Below are 14958 nucleotides of genomic sequence, written 5' to 3'. Positions count from 1 at the left end.
TTTTACAATAAAGACGTTGCAGACTTACATTTCAAAAGATAGAGTTTAAGTTATATGACAGCCTTTAATATATTTATAAAGTATTTTATGTTAATATTACAGCTGATTAGAATATTTGGCGAGAAGAAGTAGTGAGAGCGTAACAAACTACCACTTTGTTATGGTCAGTCGGAAGGTATCCCTTGGATGTTTCTTCTATCAAAAACTAGTCGGTGACATTATCCGTATCATTCTCATGAGAAGTAATTATATTAAGAAATATATGGCGAAGCCTTCCTTTCAACTGGATAATACATGAAACGTGCAAATGTTTGACCATCGAAGCCTAACAAACTGTCATTTTTAAAAAAGTCGTAAATATATATAATTATATGGCATTGATGGTACTTATGTTTGTTAAACTATACAAGCTGTCATAAAAATAAAAATAGTAAAGACCACTTTACCATCGAAAGCTGAATAAATTTTGTTTTCTAAATGTTTGCAAAGCGACGACCAAAATTACCCTACCGACTAACTCCATGCAATTGTAATGGTACATGCTGGAGAGTACAAGATGTATATGTACTTACTAATACAGTTCTTCATATGGTATGTGGTAACTAGAACATAGTTTTAGCTTTAGGCAGAGTTCTAACATTTTGATTACTGTAATCATGATAGATCTACTTTTTACTACTATCGATAGATCTACAGTTTGATTACTATAGTCATGATAGATATACATTTTGATTACTGTAATCATGATAGATCTACATTATGACTATTATAATCGTTATACATATTCATTATAACTTCTATACATATCTACATTTTGACCACTAAAATCATCATAGATCTACATTTTTAATAATATAGTCTTGCCAGATCTAGATCTGGACTACAAAAATCATGATACAGTTACATTGTGACTGATATAATCATGATAGATCTACATTTTGACAAATATAGTCATCATAGAAATACATTTTGACTACTATAATCATGATAGTTCTACATTTTGTCTAATATGGTCATGACAGATCTACATTTCAACGACTTCAGTCATGACAGATCTACATTTGGACTAATATTGTCATGATATATTTACATTTTGACCACAATAACCATGGTAGACCTACATTTTGACAGTTATGATCATGTCAGATCTACATCTTGACTACTATATTCATGATATATCTATATTTGAACTACTATAATCATGATATATCTGCATTTGAAATACTATAATCATGATATATCTGCATTTTGACTATTATAACCATGACACAGATGCATTTTGAATACTATGATCATTATATATATATATGTATTTACTACCATTGTCATGATAGATCTACATTTGACCACTTTTAGTCATGGTAGACAAACATTTTGGTTATTAGTCATAATATATCTACATCTGACCACTATGGGTAGATGTACATTTTGATCACTATAGTTATGAGGGATCTACCTTTTGACAACTATACGAATGTTTTGGCTGTTGTTGTTGTTGTTGTAGGGTTTAACGCCAATTTTCAGCACACGAGAGGCTTCGCATGGCGGCCAGTATTAATTGTAGAGCAAGAACCCGGGAAAACCCCTGGATGAACCACCGACCCACGAGAAGTTACTGGCAAACGTTTTCACATACCCACATTGGCCGGATCCTGGACTCGAACTACGACGACAGAGGTGAGATGGCAGTGATCCGTAACGGAGAGCGCTTTAGACTACTAGACCACTCGGTCCCCAACTATAATCATGTGAGATCTACATTTGACTACTATTAGTCATGGTAGACCTACATTTTGGTTATTATAGTCATGATAGATCAAAATGTTTAGCAATATAGTCCTGATATATTTATATTGTGACTAATATAATCATGCTTTTTCCTAAATGTTACTACTGTAGTCATGAAATATCTCCTTTTGACAACTAGAATCATGATATATCTACATTGTGACTACTAGAATCATGATGGATCTACATTTTGACTAATATAGTCATGATATATCTACATTTTGACTAATATAGTCGTAATATATCTGCACTTTGAGTAATATAGTAATAATATATCAACATTTTGACTAATATAGTCATGATATAGCTACATCTTGACTAATAAAGTCATGATATATCTACATTTTGACTAATATAGTCATGATATACCTACATTTTGACCAAAATATAGTCATGATATATCTACATTTCGACTAATATAGTCATGATATATCTACATTGTGACTACTATAATCGTAAAAGATCTAAACTTTGACTAATATAGTCATGATATATCTACATTGTGACTACTATAATCGTGATATATCTACATTTTGACTAATATAGCCATAATATATCTACATTTTAACCTCTATACTGGTGATAGATCTGCATTTGTTCTTCAATAGTAATGATAGGTCTACATTGTGACTACTATAACTATGATATATGTACATTGTGATTATTATAGTCATAATAGATCTATATTTTGACTGATATAGTTATGTTAGATCTATATCAGTCTAGCGACTTTAACCCTACGTTATAATGAAGTGGACAAACAGTGGAGATTTCTTTTTTCGCAGGAAAAACAACAAGTAAACCAAAACACCTTACAGGTGAAAAGCTCTGTGAATAGAAATGAATTAAGGACTTATACGAACGCTACGTCTCATATAAACATAAATATGTTCGACGTCATGAAAACGCATTTGATTAGAATACCAGACTGTATAAAGAGCGAAAGGTTAATATAAAGAGGAAAGACTACTGAATATGAATACTTAAGCACATTTGTTGAGAATCACACTATGTATGAAGTAAGTGTAATAGTTTGGTTGATCAAAACACTTCCTTTATTACACCGTGTATTTTGATCATATAACTTAAACAAACAAGATGAAATTTTAAACTGTAGAGAATTATACATTATGGTCATTTTTTCCGAATCGTGTCAACGTTCCCCTTATACAATATATATGTGCGTAGAGGTACAAATATACGTGTCAACGTACCCCTATAAAATGTACAGGTGCGTACTAGTACAAATAGGTTCACACCATAGTGGCTATGTTATCACAATGTGATCAGCATCATAGTACAACTACTTTTGTAAGGGGAAAATTAAACGCAAATGAGGCTGTCTGGGATGAAAATATATTTGTTGTTGTTGTGTCAGTTTATTAAATATATTTTGCATTTCCGCAATCACCTTACTGTACTTTGGTACGAATATGGGTCCGACTTATTGTAGTTTTATGTACGGCTGTACTCATTCGACGTTATATTGTCAAAATGCACGGTGTATCAACAAACTGTTGCAAGAGTTAGCACGCAGCTTGGAATAGTCCATAACTAAAAACATACATAATACATATAACTAATTTGTCATTTTCCCAGGAAACTAATGGATCATACTGTTTGTAATATAAATGTATGACACATTAAGAAATGTATGTTAGAGAAAAACGGAGAGGTTGTGTGAATTCCTAAACAATGTGAACGCGAAATATAACTCAAAGCGTTAGGCCAATTCGTCGCTAAGCTTGCCAGTGACCTTAATAGCATTCATTGCTGAGGCACTAAAGAGATGATTTACGTTCATTATATTTGCATCACAACACGGCAATATATCATATACCAGTCTCGTTTTACGTGTTATTTGATTGCGAAATACAACGTTAAGTTATATTCAATACTGCAAGCATTGGAAAGTACATTATATCATAAGAAAAACAATGAATTTTGTGGAAAGACCATTGAAGAAGTTACAAGTAGTTTATATCATACGATCATTGTAAATATTTAGGTATTTTTCTTCTTTAAATTGAGGCGGTTCTTCAAGGCATGGATAAAGATATTGATGAAGCCCGTACGATTCTTGATCTATTGTTTAAAAGTTTACAGAAATTAGATTTTCTTCTAACTCTGCAATTATAAACTATGTCTACACCCCTTGTACAAAATCTTACCTACTGGAATGTAATATGGGGACATGAAACTCTGTATCTAGCTGAAACATCACATGGTAAATTACGATATGGTTCGTCTAACATAGCTAACAACATGTGACATCGTACATACATTTTCATCATGATGCAGCTTATTTCGTATTTTAATGTGTGGAAGAGACTGAAGTTTAAGTAACGTATTTGTACATGTGTTGAAGAGACTGGAGCTTAAGTAACGTATTTTCATCTGTGTGGAAGAGACTGGAGTTTAAGTAACGTATTTGTATCTGTGTGGAAGAGACGGGAGTTTAAGTAACGTATTTGTATCTGTGTGGAAGAGACGGGAGTTTAAGTAACGTATTTGTGTGGAAGAGACTGGAGTTTACGTAACCTTTCTCATATACGAATGCCAATTTTAATTAGCGAGTATTATGTTCTATAATAATATGGGATATTACCTTCTAAAATAGAATGCATGCACTTAAATGTCATTATTTGTCTTCGTACCAACTCTAAGTCTTTAGTAGATTGAAATATATTCACGACAAAGTAGACCTATTTTGAGGTTAACATATATGAGAGGTATATTTTGAATACAATTTGTTTCCGAAAATATTGGATAATATATCCCAGCTATAGTCATGGTCTCAATGGTAGGATTGCCTTGTCAGTGCTATCGAAAATAAACCTATGTACAGATAATACTGCATATATATATATATATATATATATATATATATATATATATATATATATATATATATATATATATATAATCACAGCACCTTTCCTCAGGACTCGAAAACCTAAAACTTTATGAAGGGATTCTCAGAAACAGTTGAAAGTCAATTTCAAGAGATCACTTAGAATCTTTTGAGGGAATAAGAATGTATATGTCACATATTATTCAATGGACATCATGCAATAATCAGTTATTCCCAATCACCCTCATCCAACCATTTCTCTCATATCCTACTAATCGTGAAACTGTCCTGTCAAGTCTATCTCTGTAGTCACATTTCGTGCAAAAGTTCCACCTATCAGTTATAAATTGTTTCCTCCTTCGTTTCGTTATGGTAAATTTCTCCAAAATGTTTATATTCACGTTTCTTCTAAAATAAGTTTGAAATGTTCTCCCAGCTTATTCTCTAAAATTGCTTTTCAGGTAATGTATTTGGACTAATTTGGGTTCTGCAATCTTGTAGCTGTCTGTAATGAATCAAGTTGGAAATTGTTCAATGTTGGATTGCTTAGCGGTATAACCATGTATCCATGATTTAAATAAATGTAATTCTTCTATTATTTGGATAAAACAACGTTCAGCTTCTAACCAGTGATATGCTACAGAACTCTAAGTCATGAGCATGAGCTGTGTTTTTGGTTTTAATAAATAAAGTCATTGTTTATTTTGACAAAGGTTAATTCGCATGTAACCAATGACATTTTAGAAATGCTGGAAACACCCCTGATTTGTGTGCAAGACTACATCTCTTGTAAAATGTTGAATAAAGAACAAAACGTTCTTAAATTTACATAGCTATGTTGCAAAACAAAATTATTCACATTTATTCAGAACAAAACTGTGTGTCAAGTCATAATAAATATTCAAGAGCTTAGATTTCAAACTACACGGACTAGATCACGATTATAACTGTCAAAATGTAGGTCTAAAAAGTAAATCAAAATACAAGTTTAGAACCGATTCATTCTTTTCCCACGTAAACGATGCATTTATTTTCCATTCGTATTACACTTATGAAATTATTTGATAGTTATATACTATTAAAGTAACAATTTAAGTGTTAATTTTGGGTGAAATACAAATACTTAGTTCTCGTATGTCGACAAAGTGCGTGAAATCGACGTTGGAGAATACATTATTTTACATTATAATGGAGCATCTGCAAGCTTTGACGTAGAAATGAAAAGGCTTCTAATTGCGTATTCCATATCCTGTGGTAGGTGAAAATGAGGTAATCATATATTATCTATGTAGTACTACAGTACTAAGATCATTGAAAGTTACAGCAGCAATGAGTTATTCAAGCTTGCAAACAAGCTAATATCAAGGTATATACTACTTCTAACGATCTTCTTTCCGGTCGATCCTCAGGACCTGTTTTCAGATTCTCATGTAAAAAAATACAATCCATGAAACATATGTTTGACAACACAGTTGTAACTGCTTGAACATTGATTGTTCGCAATAAGTTGTTAATTAAACATTATTAATCTTGTACGTATGTTCTAATAATCGAAATTCGGCGAAGTCGATACTGTTTACGATTGTGGATCACCAAAACATAAATCATAAAGGCAGTTTCAATAACATGGCGAGGGCGAAATGCGGAAAGTACATTGCTAAAAAGATTGTTTGAATTCACCTGAGACACAAGTTCCGATATAACGACTTTTTCTAAAATGTGTTCATCAATTCGGCTTTTGTAAAATGGTGTTATTTCTTTAAATTGTTAGGCCTGGCGTTCGTTTCTTCAGCAGAAGAGATTCACAAATTGCAGTTTTGAAACTATGATGGAATTCCCCGGATAAGACAGACAAATTGATAACATCTGTCAGTGAAAGGAATATTGAATCTAAGCACTCAAGCATCAGTGTTGTGTGATTCGGATGGAGTTCTTACCAATTTTTGATCTCTTCATCACAATTTTATGTATTAATTCATAGAGGCAGGATCAACTGATGTTAAACATTGGTGTTGAATGTCTGTATCATAATTGCATGTAAAATCTGCAGATGAATGATGTTACAACTGAAGCCATCCTGAACACAAAACCAAAGATTTTCTTATCATAACCTTTACCCCAAACAATACGTTTAAACAATACATCACAATTTACGCGGACAGTAAGACGTATACGTGTCACTCCATGCAGAACTCTCTTATTATACGGATATGTCATGAATTCATGTAGCCCTACATATATGGAGGCGCGAAAGGCGTTCCATTCACAATTTCTTTTCGGATGATGTCGAAATGTCACTGATGTATTATGTAGCATTTTCTAGACTTGACTTTTGTAATTCAGTTTTGTCGGCTTGTTGCAGTATCTACTACAAACCCTCATAACGTTCAAAAACACAGCTGATGAGAATATACCAAGAACTGAGCACATTTCTAATATTCTCTGTAACCCAGACTGATTATCGGTTCGATCAAGAACCAAATATAAAATCTGGTACAATGCTACATTTCGCAAACTGCCTACAAGCCAATGAACACATCTGACATAATTCGTGTGTACAACGCTTCTAAAACCTATATTCCTCTTATGGAACTTGTATTCCCATTGTCACTAATGTTAAAACGAAGTCATAGAAAGCAACGTTCGTTGCTTGCCAACGCTTAAAGCCCTTGAAGATTAGATATTGTACTAAATCAGCATTATTATTATTATTATTATTATTATTATATGACCGTCCATAACCATACAATGGGTCACTTAATTTTGTAGACACATATTTGATTTCTGAAGTGCAAATGAAATATGTCGTCATTTTCAAGGCGTAACATGTCATCCGTCTTATAAATACCACAAACCACCTTTAACATGTTCAGATGTAATTTTGTTAATGTAACTGAATCGTTAATTATCGTCCCTAACGTCGTGATCAAGCTGGAAAAAGTTATCTATGTCAACCTTCCATCAATGTGACAAAAAGAAAAATAAGTGAAATTTAAATGACACGTCAAGATTTTTGTTGCATTTCTTTCTCTCAAATCAGGGGATGGGACTGTCCCTTGAGGTCAGCGATATCTCCTGTAAATCGCCTATGTCATTGCATAAAATAGAAATATACAGATATTATACAACATCGTAATTGTTAATCTACGTCTTCCGTAATTGCGTTATATGGTTAAAAAAAGAATGTATTTCCTCATGCAAATTATACCATTGTTTGATAATTGTCACTGTGTTACCAGATATTCAGATGGTGTCTTTCTTTCTGTCTGTGTTTCATGCACTGGTTCATGTACGCAGGACAAACTATTTTTAATTCTATGTACTTAGTTTACAAAATTAATTAATTGTAAATGTGTTGATTTCAGTAATATTTGTTTGTTATGGATCTGTAAGCAGTAACATTATGTTAGTGTTTGAAATCATGACACTAGCAAGATGGATAATATTGCTTTAAACTCTATTTCTTTTGCTCGACCTCTACATCCTAGAACTGGGTAAGACACTTTAATTCCCACAGGTACATTGTTTATATTGATGAGAAACAGTCTTGATATATAGCTTTGATTAAGTTTACTATCTCAAGTAATATATTTTTGATATAATGTGCACAAACAACTTGAACTCACAATTAGCAAATAAATTCATTACCACGTGTATCAAATTCCGTCTGCATATAATTAGTTTCCTCAGTTGTTTCTGTGCAAAGTCTACAATGCAAGTGATGTGTTGTGTCATTGCGCAAATGATATAAATCATTTTCCATCATTTGTTTGTTTTTCCTAGGTGGCCGCTAAATTCTGTTTTCTGAATGATGCGTTGTGCGATGAAATAATGTTTCATGTACCATGTTAGGATACAAGCAACGGAATAAGTTATTAAAGTAGTAAAGTACAATCGAATTTCACACCTTAATAAATACTTACCAACATTATTCGGTAACGCAGAGTCGTTCCTGCCATGCAATAAAACTATCAAGCTATATTTATCACACAAGATAATATAGTATTGGGAATAGGATACTATATTTGTATGTGAGCATATTGAACAAGATTTAACTTTGAAAAGGGGTTATTCAGTTCTAATAGAGTAAAGTATTTTGTATATGCCTCTTTTTCTATATTTCGTAGTAACTCTAACGTGAACACATTTCGTCCCGCTATGCAGCGCATGAAGGAAATGAACTTCATATATTTCGAAACAATATTATTATTTTCTAAAGCATGGCATTCCATAGCATCAATGACGCGCTAGGAAAATACATAACATTGCAGCATTGACAACAATAATTATGTTTAGACCTGTGTCTTGTTGGGTATCAGGGAGTGCAGTATGGCAATGTACAATTAAGGGAGAAAACAAATATTACATGATAAATACACAAATCTTAAACGTATATTTCTCTCAGTTGATGGAATGAACGAGTTTGACATGGCATAGGGATAAGTAGATTCCCTCAAGCCGAAATGTATTGATATGCCATATCAGACGAGTTCTTTACCCCTACTCAGCACAAATCACGAATTTGATATTGTATTAACTGCATACCTCCTTTTGCAAGTTTTCTAAATATGTTTAGCTTTATAACGTGAATGACGTTCAACAGGAAATGATATTTATAAAATCTTGACGTTGTGGGAATTCTGGGACCCAGTGCCCTTTCTCCTGGCAGATATAGCAAGTGTTGACTTTTATCTCGACAGGAGGAGTAGTCCTTCGTCTTCGCCGAAGTAAACATTGAAACGACTCTCTAGGCATTTGTGATGGCAATAACGGCTGTTTGTGAGAAAACCATAACCAGAAGGGTATAATGTCTTGACTTTTCCATCTTGACTGTTTAAAAGTTAAATGAGTGCTACGACTCTAAGACGATCGCCCTATATTCAGAGATCCGTTGCGTGCAAAACTTAGTCAAATGCAACTCTTCGCAATCAAAGTGAAACTATTCCAGAGAGAAACTAGAAGAAAGTAAGGAGGGGAGCGACTTACCGTTTTGCCTCAGACAATAGCTAAAGTGTTTGCTCAGATCCATGCAAGAGATTTCAAAGACCACAAGAGAGAGCCCGAATATACGCTCTCCACTTCTGCCACAACACAATGAGTCCAGATTCGCGCCAAACGAATTTATTTCTGTCCCAAAAATTATTTTCACAATTATTAGAGGCAAAGCGCATTTACAAAAACTTTAGAAAGACGACTTACACTTACAGCGTAAAATTTAATTAGTTCAAGTAGTACGCGTAAAACTTAAATTACATTTTGCACTCATAATGAAACAATCCCACAATATGATTGTCTCGCATCCAACACCATACTCATATACATCAGAGGGATCGTGTCTGTGAGAGAAAAGCAGTAATAAAACTGGCGTGCAGTTATGTATATTTCATTTGCTTTGATTGTTACTTTGTCTTTTATTTTATTTTTCATCATATGCTATTGAAAATGTGACATTATATGGTGGACTTGACGTTGTCCAAAATTAAATTAATTTTCTACCTGACCTGAATCACTGATTTTGGTTTTATGGTAAACAAGTTTATCTCAATTAGTGCCTTGAAAAGTGCAATATTCGTTATGAATTGATGGGTCTGCCTATTGTTTACTACACAATTTATATAATAATTTAGTAACAGACTGCTAATTATAGCAAAGATTTGTTTTCCATAAGGTAATTTTGTTTTAGGAAAAGTTAATTGTGACCTGAGGTCAAGCAGTTGGCTATATAATCATGTTACTGGAAGAATTATTCATTCGTTCTATAATATATTGAAGCAGGATCGATTTGTATTATTGTTGCACCTAGTAGTCCATTTGGGGCAGGAGTTTGTTTCTTCAATTGATTTGTCTGTGTAAATACAGAGTTCTCATAAAATAAGTATGCTTGGACAGAGACATTCACTAGAATGAATAGTGATTTGAAACCTGGAATTATATTACTGTTTTTCAACAAAAGACTGAAGGTACAAAATTACTACACAAGGCGCCAGTGGCACGTCAATACCGTCAGCGTTGGACTTAATTTTGATTTCCACTAATGTTTGCTCAGAACATTTATTGTTAGTAGTTGTGTCTGTAATTCTAGGATTATGCTGGGATTTCATTTTCAATATGGTAAGCTACATTCCTTAATTTATTTATTGTAATTTGTATTCTAGGAAAATATTTTATTGGCTGAATTATACAATGCGTTCTGCTTGTTACTCTTTCGTCTTGTTATTTTAATAGCATAAGACTCGTTAAGAAAAATTAGGAGCTTGTCCAGGATAAGAATTTCTCTAAAATATTTCAGAAAACGTTTCTGGATTTAAATTAACTTTTGTTAGTTTTCTACGTCCCAGTTATTATTTCACATTTAATACATCTTTAGTGAAACCAGCAAGCTATTGCAATATCATGTAAAGTGGCGGTCTTTATTTCAAATCATAACCAGGAAAAGTTAGACTTCTTAAAAAACGATGAATTACTTCGGCTTGCCAGGAAATCTGGAATCTCTAAGGCTAAGGCCTTTTTAACGAAAAAAATAATATTTGGTCCAGTAGTTGGTGGAAAAAAATTATTTTAATTAAAGTGTTTTGGTTTTAATTAATCAGCTTTCAATTGGCTCTAACTTACAAGTTATGTAATTGAAATTAAAATAAAAGAACGAAATATGTTAAATAAGCATGAGATTCAAAAACGATAAATGAAATGTCGAAGGGCTCTATATCATTCATGGGTGATTTGTCCAATTTTATCCCACAAACGTTTTAATCGACAGAGAGTCTTTTATTATCACTTACCTCGCCTTTATCTTGTAAGTATTATTTTATGAAAGCGTTCTTTTTCATGGAGTGGAATGCGATTTTGTTACTGTTCCCTCCTTCGTGTAAATCTGTAATCAGATTTAGTCTCAGGACCCGTCACAGTTACAACAATGTCGTCTCTACCCTCTGAAGTCATTCATTTATTAATAGGCAATGACCTAACTGTATATATTAGGTTGTGGTTAATCCATTTGTTAACTCACACGCCCTTTTTGGATCAAAATGTCGATTATATTGAAACAGACATCCATTATTTATACCTAGCTTGTGCAGTTACTAGAGCAATGGCTAAGGAAGCTCTTGAGAATGACTCCAGTCTAGTTATGATCCAACATTATATGCATCTCACGTTTTACATGTGCAAGGAATGAACACTATAATTCAATAACGGAGACTGGCCAAATTATTTCTCTGTTTAAACCACTTCGTCTCACAAACTTAAATGGTTGGAAAACGCACTTTCTGATGAAGAAGTAGCATTTTTAGAACTTTAAAAAAATATTGTTTAAGATGTGTCCTCCTTAGAAGGGTAATTGATAATTCTCCGATACTCACTCATGGTTATTCACAATTTACCACATCCCATTTTCATTCACTTGGGACTTCATAACAAATGAACGAACTATTAAACATTCACAAGTAATGTCAGTAGAAAGTAACTGATATCATTCACAACGGTGCAGATTTTGTTGGTGATCACATGTGCACCATTTTCATGCGGAACCATGCCAGTGCCATATTTTGCGCCAAAAGGAATATTAATACAAAGAAGTTTGGAATGGCCATTCTAATGTTCCGATGTGGATCATTTATATTCAATACCAACTAAGCCTTGCTTGTGCTAGTGTTTTAATGTAATATCCATTTATATAGAATCAACCGTTAGAGGCAACTAGTATTTTATCAATTTTCAGGATGGCCAATTTGAAGTTAGATCAACGTCATTTTCTTATAGGAATAGATATTACAGCAAGAACCGTTACTATAACCACCCGTTCATGAGACATTGCTGTTATAAAACGTTTCAAAGTTTTCAAGATGTAGATAATTTAATTTTTATCCTTTTCATTGACAAGCAGCTAAATTTCATGAAAAGTTTCTCAGTGAAATAGCCATATGACCGTCTGATCAGTAAATGTAGCTTGGACATGCTATTAAATATAAGTATCATATATGCAGTAATATATACCGGATCTGCAGAATTACAGTTAGAACCCTCTACAAATAAAGATTCATCTTTATGTAAAAATTTCACGTCGACATGACGACCTAACTATTATGGAGAAATAGCAAAAGCAATTGTTAAAAGTCGGCCCCAATGTAAAAATTTCACGTCGACATGACGACATAACTATTATGGAGAAATAGCAAAAACAATTGTTAAAAGTCGGCCCCAATGTAAAAATTTCACGTCGACATGACTACCTAACTATTATGGAGAAATAGCAAAAACAATTGTTAAAAGTCGGCCCCAAGTCCTGCATACACTTTTTGAAAAGACAAAAAAGACAAAGCTTAATTGTCTATTTCACGATCAAAGTTCATTAATGTACAATACGTGTGTTTCAACCAATGTCAAAGGGTGAACATATCGCAGTGTGCATTGTCCTACTTTGCTTTCAGGTCTGTGACGTGGAACTAATTTTATCGTGTTATATACCATTTAACTTATTTCAGTCACAGTGAACCTTTTTTGTCCCTAACAAAAATGCAAGCTATTTACAAAGTCTGAAAATAGTAGCTGGTGAGTAGCACTAGTCAAATAACTAGAGTAAATAGGGATGAAAGGACATATGAACATCATACCATAAAACGCTGAACCATATGATAGGCAAAGATGAAGACCTTAGTTGAACCTATCTGTATCGGCAGTGACGAAAGTGAACTCAGAAAATAACAATAGCATCCCCTGGTCAATGTTGAATTTTTATTTGACATTTTAAAACTGTATTTCTCTAATTCGTACATATGTGATGCAAGATTTCAAAAGAGAACACATTGCTTTAATAAATAAATATGTCAATATTGATTATCAAGTAGACATGGCAATGACATACTTTATTATTCACATACTTCTTACTTTGTATCACATAGTGCAAAGAATAGACGTTTAAAGGAAGCTGTAAACGTGATACAGTTTGTAATATTTAATAAAATGTAACTTCAAGGCTGTAGATCCAGAGATATATCTTCAGCCATGGAGCATGCATATAGAGGACATATACAAACAGTTATTACCCTTAAGCCAACAATGCACTTCATTTGTATGCAGCACGAATAATGTGATTTATCTGTATCATGATACTCGACTATCGTGCCAGACCTTTTCCCCATTTACTCAATCTTATGTATTCCTAAAATAATAGATTTTTTCTTGTCCAAGAATCATATGTAAAGAAATAGCCCATACTGTTTTCTCCACAAATATCCATTCGTAAAACGCCACAGCTAAGTGCCTCATATAGTATGTAGTATGCGAAACATATCTAAATAATCCACAAAAAGTGGACATACAGGCAGTGGACAGCACAATGGAACAATATAGCTGCCTCAATGGTTTTGGGTCCAAATAAAGTTTAATAATTTTACTATTTAAAAGTGTATTGTTGATGAGGCAAGAAATATGTCTTGACAAACACTCACATGAAAAAGCTACAACAATGCGTGATAAGGTTGATTAACATTGCACATATCACAATTTACATGAAAACTCTATTCTTTTTTGAGAGCGTGAGCACGGTATAAATCGAGTTCAGTCAAATCAATCGATTAGTATAAATCATTAGTGTTTGTCCTTGTAGAAAGCGAAAACAAATTTAAACACACACACACACACACACACACACACACACATATATATATATATATATATATATATATATATATATATATATATATATATATATATAACATTTCAATTAAGTAAAAACATAGCACTAACACTGAATCAAATTTCAAGAATTTATTAAACTTACTTATTCTGTCACTAATACCATCATTGGGTATTTCATTTCATCATACAATATAATATCAGTATTGATTTCTCTTTTTAGTCAATCACAGTAAATGTTTATTAAAAGTAAGTTTCTCTCTCAAGAAATCCTCCAGGAGCAGAGCGAAGTATGACAAGTTTTCGGCACTCATCATAGACAAGGATCAGCAATGAAAATGGGAAAGCTGGGAACCACCAAGATCCCCTAAAAGAAATAGAAAATGAGCATTTTAATAAAATATGGAACGTTACCTTTAGGCGTTTTTTAAAATGCTTAACAAATAATACACAAGTATGGTATGAAAATGTCGTGCCTGCCGATAATGTAATAAAAGAGTTCATACATTTCATACACCTTTCAAACAATTCCACACAAGATCAGTTTTATTACAGTCTTACATGTCTGCATATTAGTTCTTGTCTGACCCGAGGCGCTCATAAATGATCTATACACCCGCAAAAAGGGTAATTCCATGGTTTGTTGATAAACATATTTATTTATTTATGAATCTCACACTATC

The 14958-nt window shown here is 33.0% G+C and overlaps 1 protein-coding gene across 5 annotated transcripts in view; it reads right to left on the bottom strand.

Annotated features, from left to right (window-relative positions):
- Positions 1 to 13358: 13358 nt before the first annotated feature.
- The window catches only part of LOC149791214 (sodium/potassium-transporting ATPase subunit alpha-like), a 161357-nt gene continuing 159757 nt past the window's right edge, over positions 13359 to 14958 (bottom strand). For all 5 annotated transcript variants that reach the window (XM_089969684.1, XM_089969683.1, XM_089969685.1 and 2 more), the window contains exon 20: positions 13359 to 14642. In XM_089969684.1, the coding sequence (XP_089825810.1) occupies positions 14519 to 14642 (124 nt within the window). In that variant the 3' untranslated portion in view covers positions 13359 to 14518. The remainder of the gene's footprint in view (positions 14643 to 14958) is intronic.

This window comes from Sinohyriopsis cumingii, chromosome 9 (assembly GCF_028554795.1).
Source record: "Sinohyriopsis cumingii isolate HCF-2022 chromosome 9, ASM2855479v2, whole genome shotgun sequence".
Lineage (NCBI taxonomy): Eukaryota > Metazoa > Mollusca > Bivalvia > Unionida > Unionidae > Sinohyriopsis > Sinohyriopsis cumingii.
Note: the sequence above shows the minus strand (reverse complement) of the source record. Positions and strands in the feature narration are given on the sequence as shown.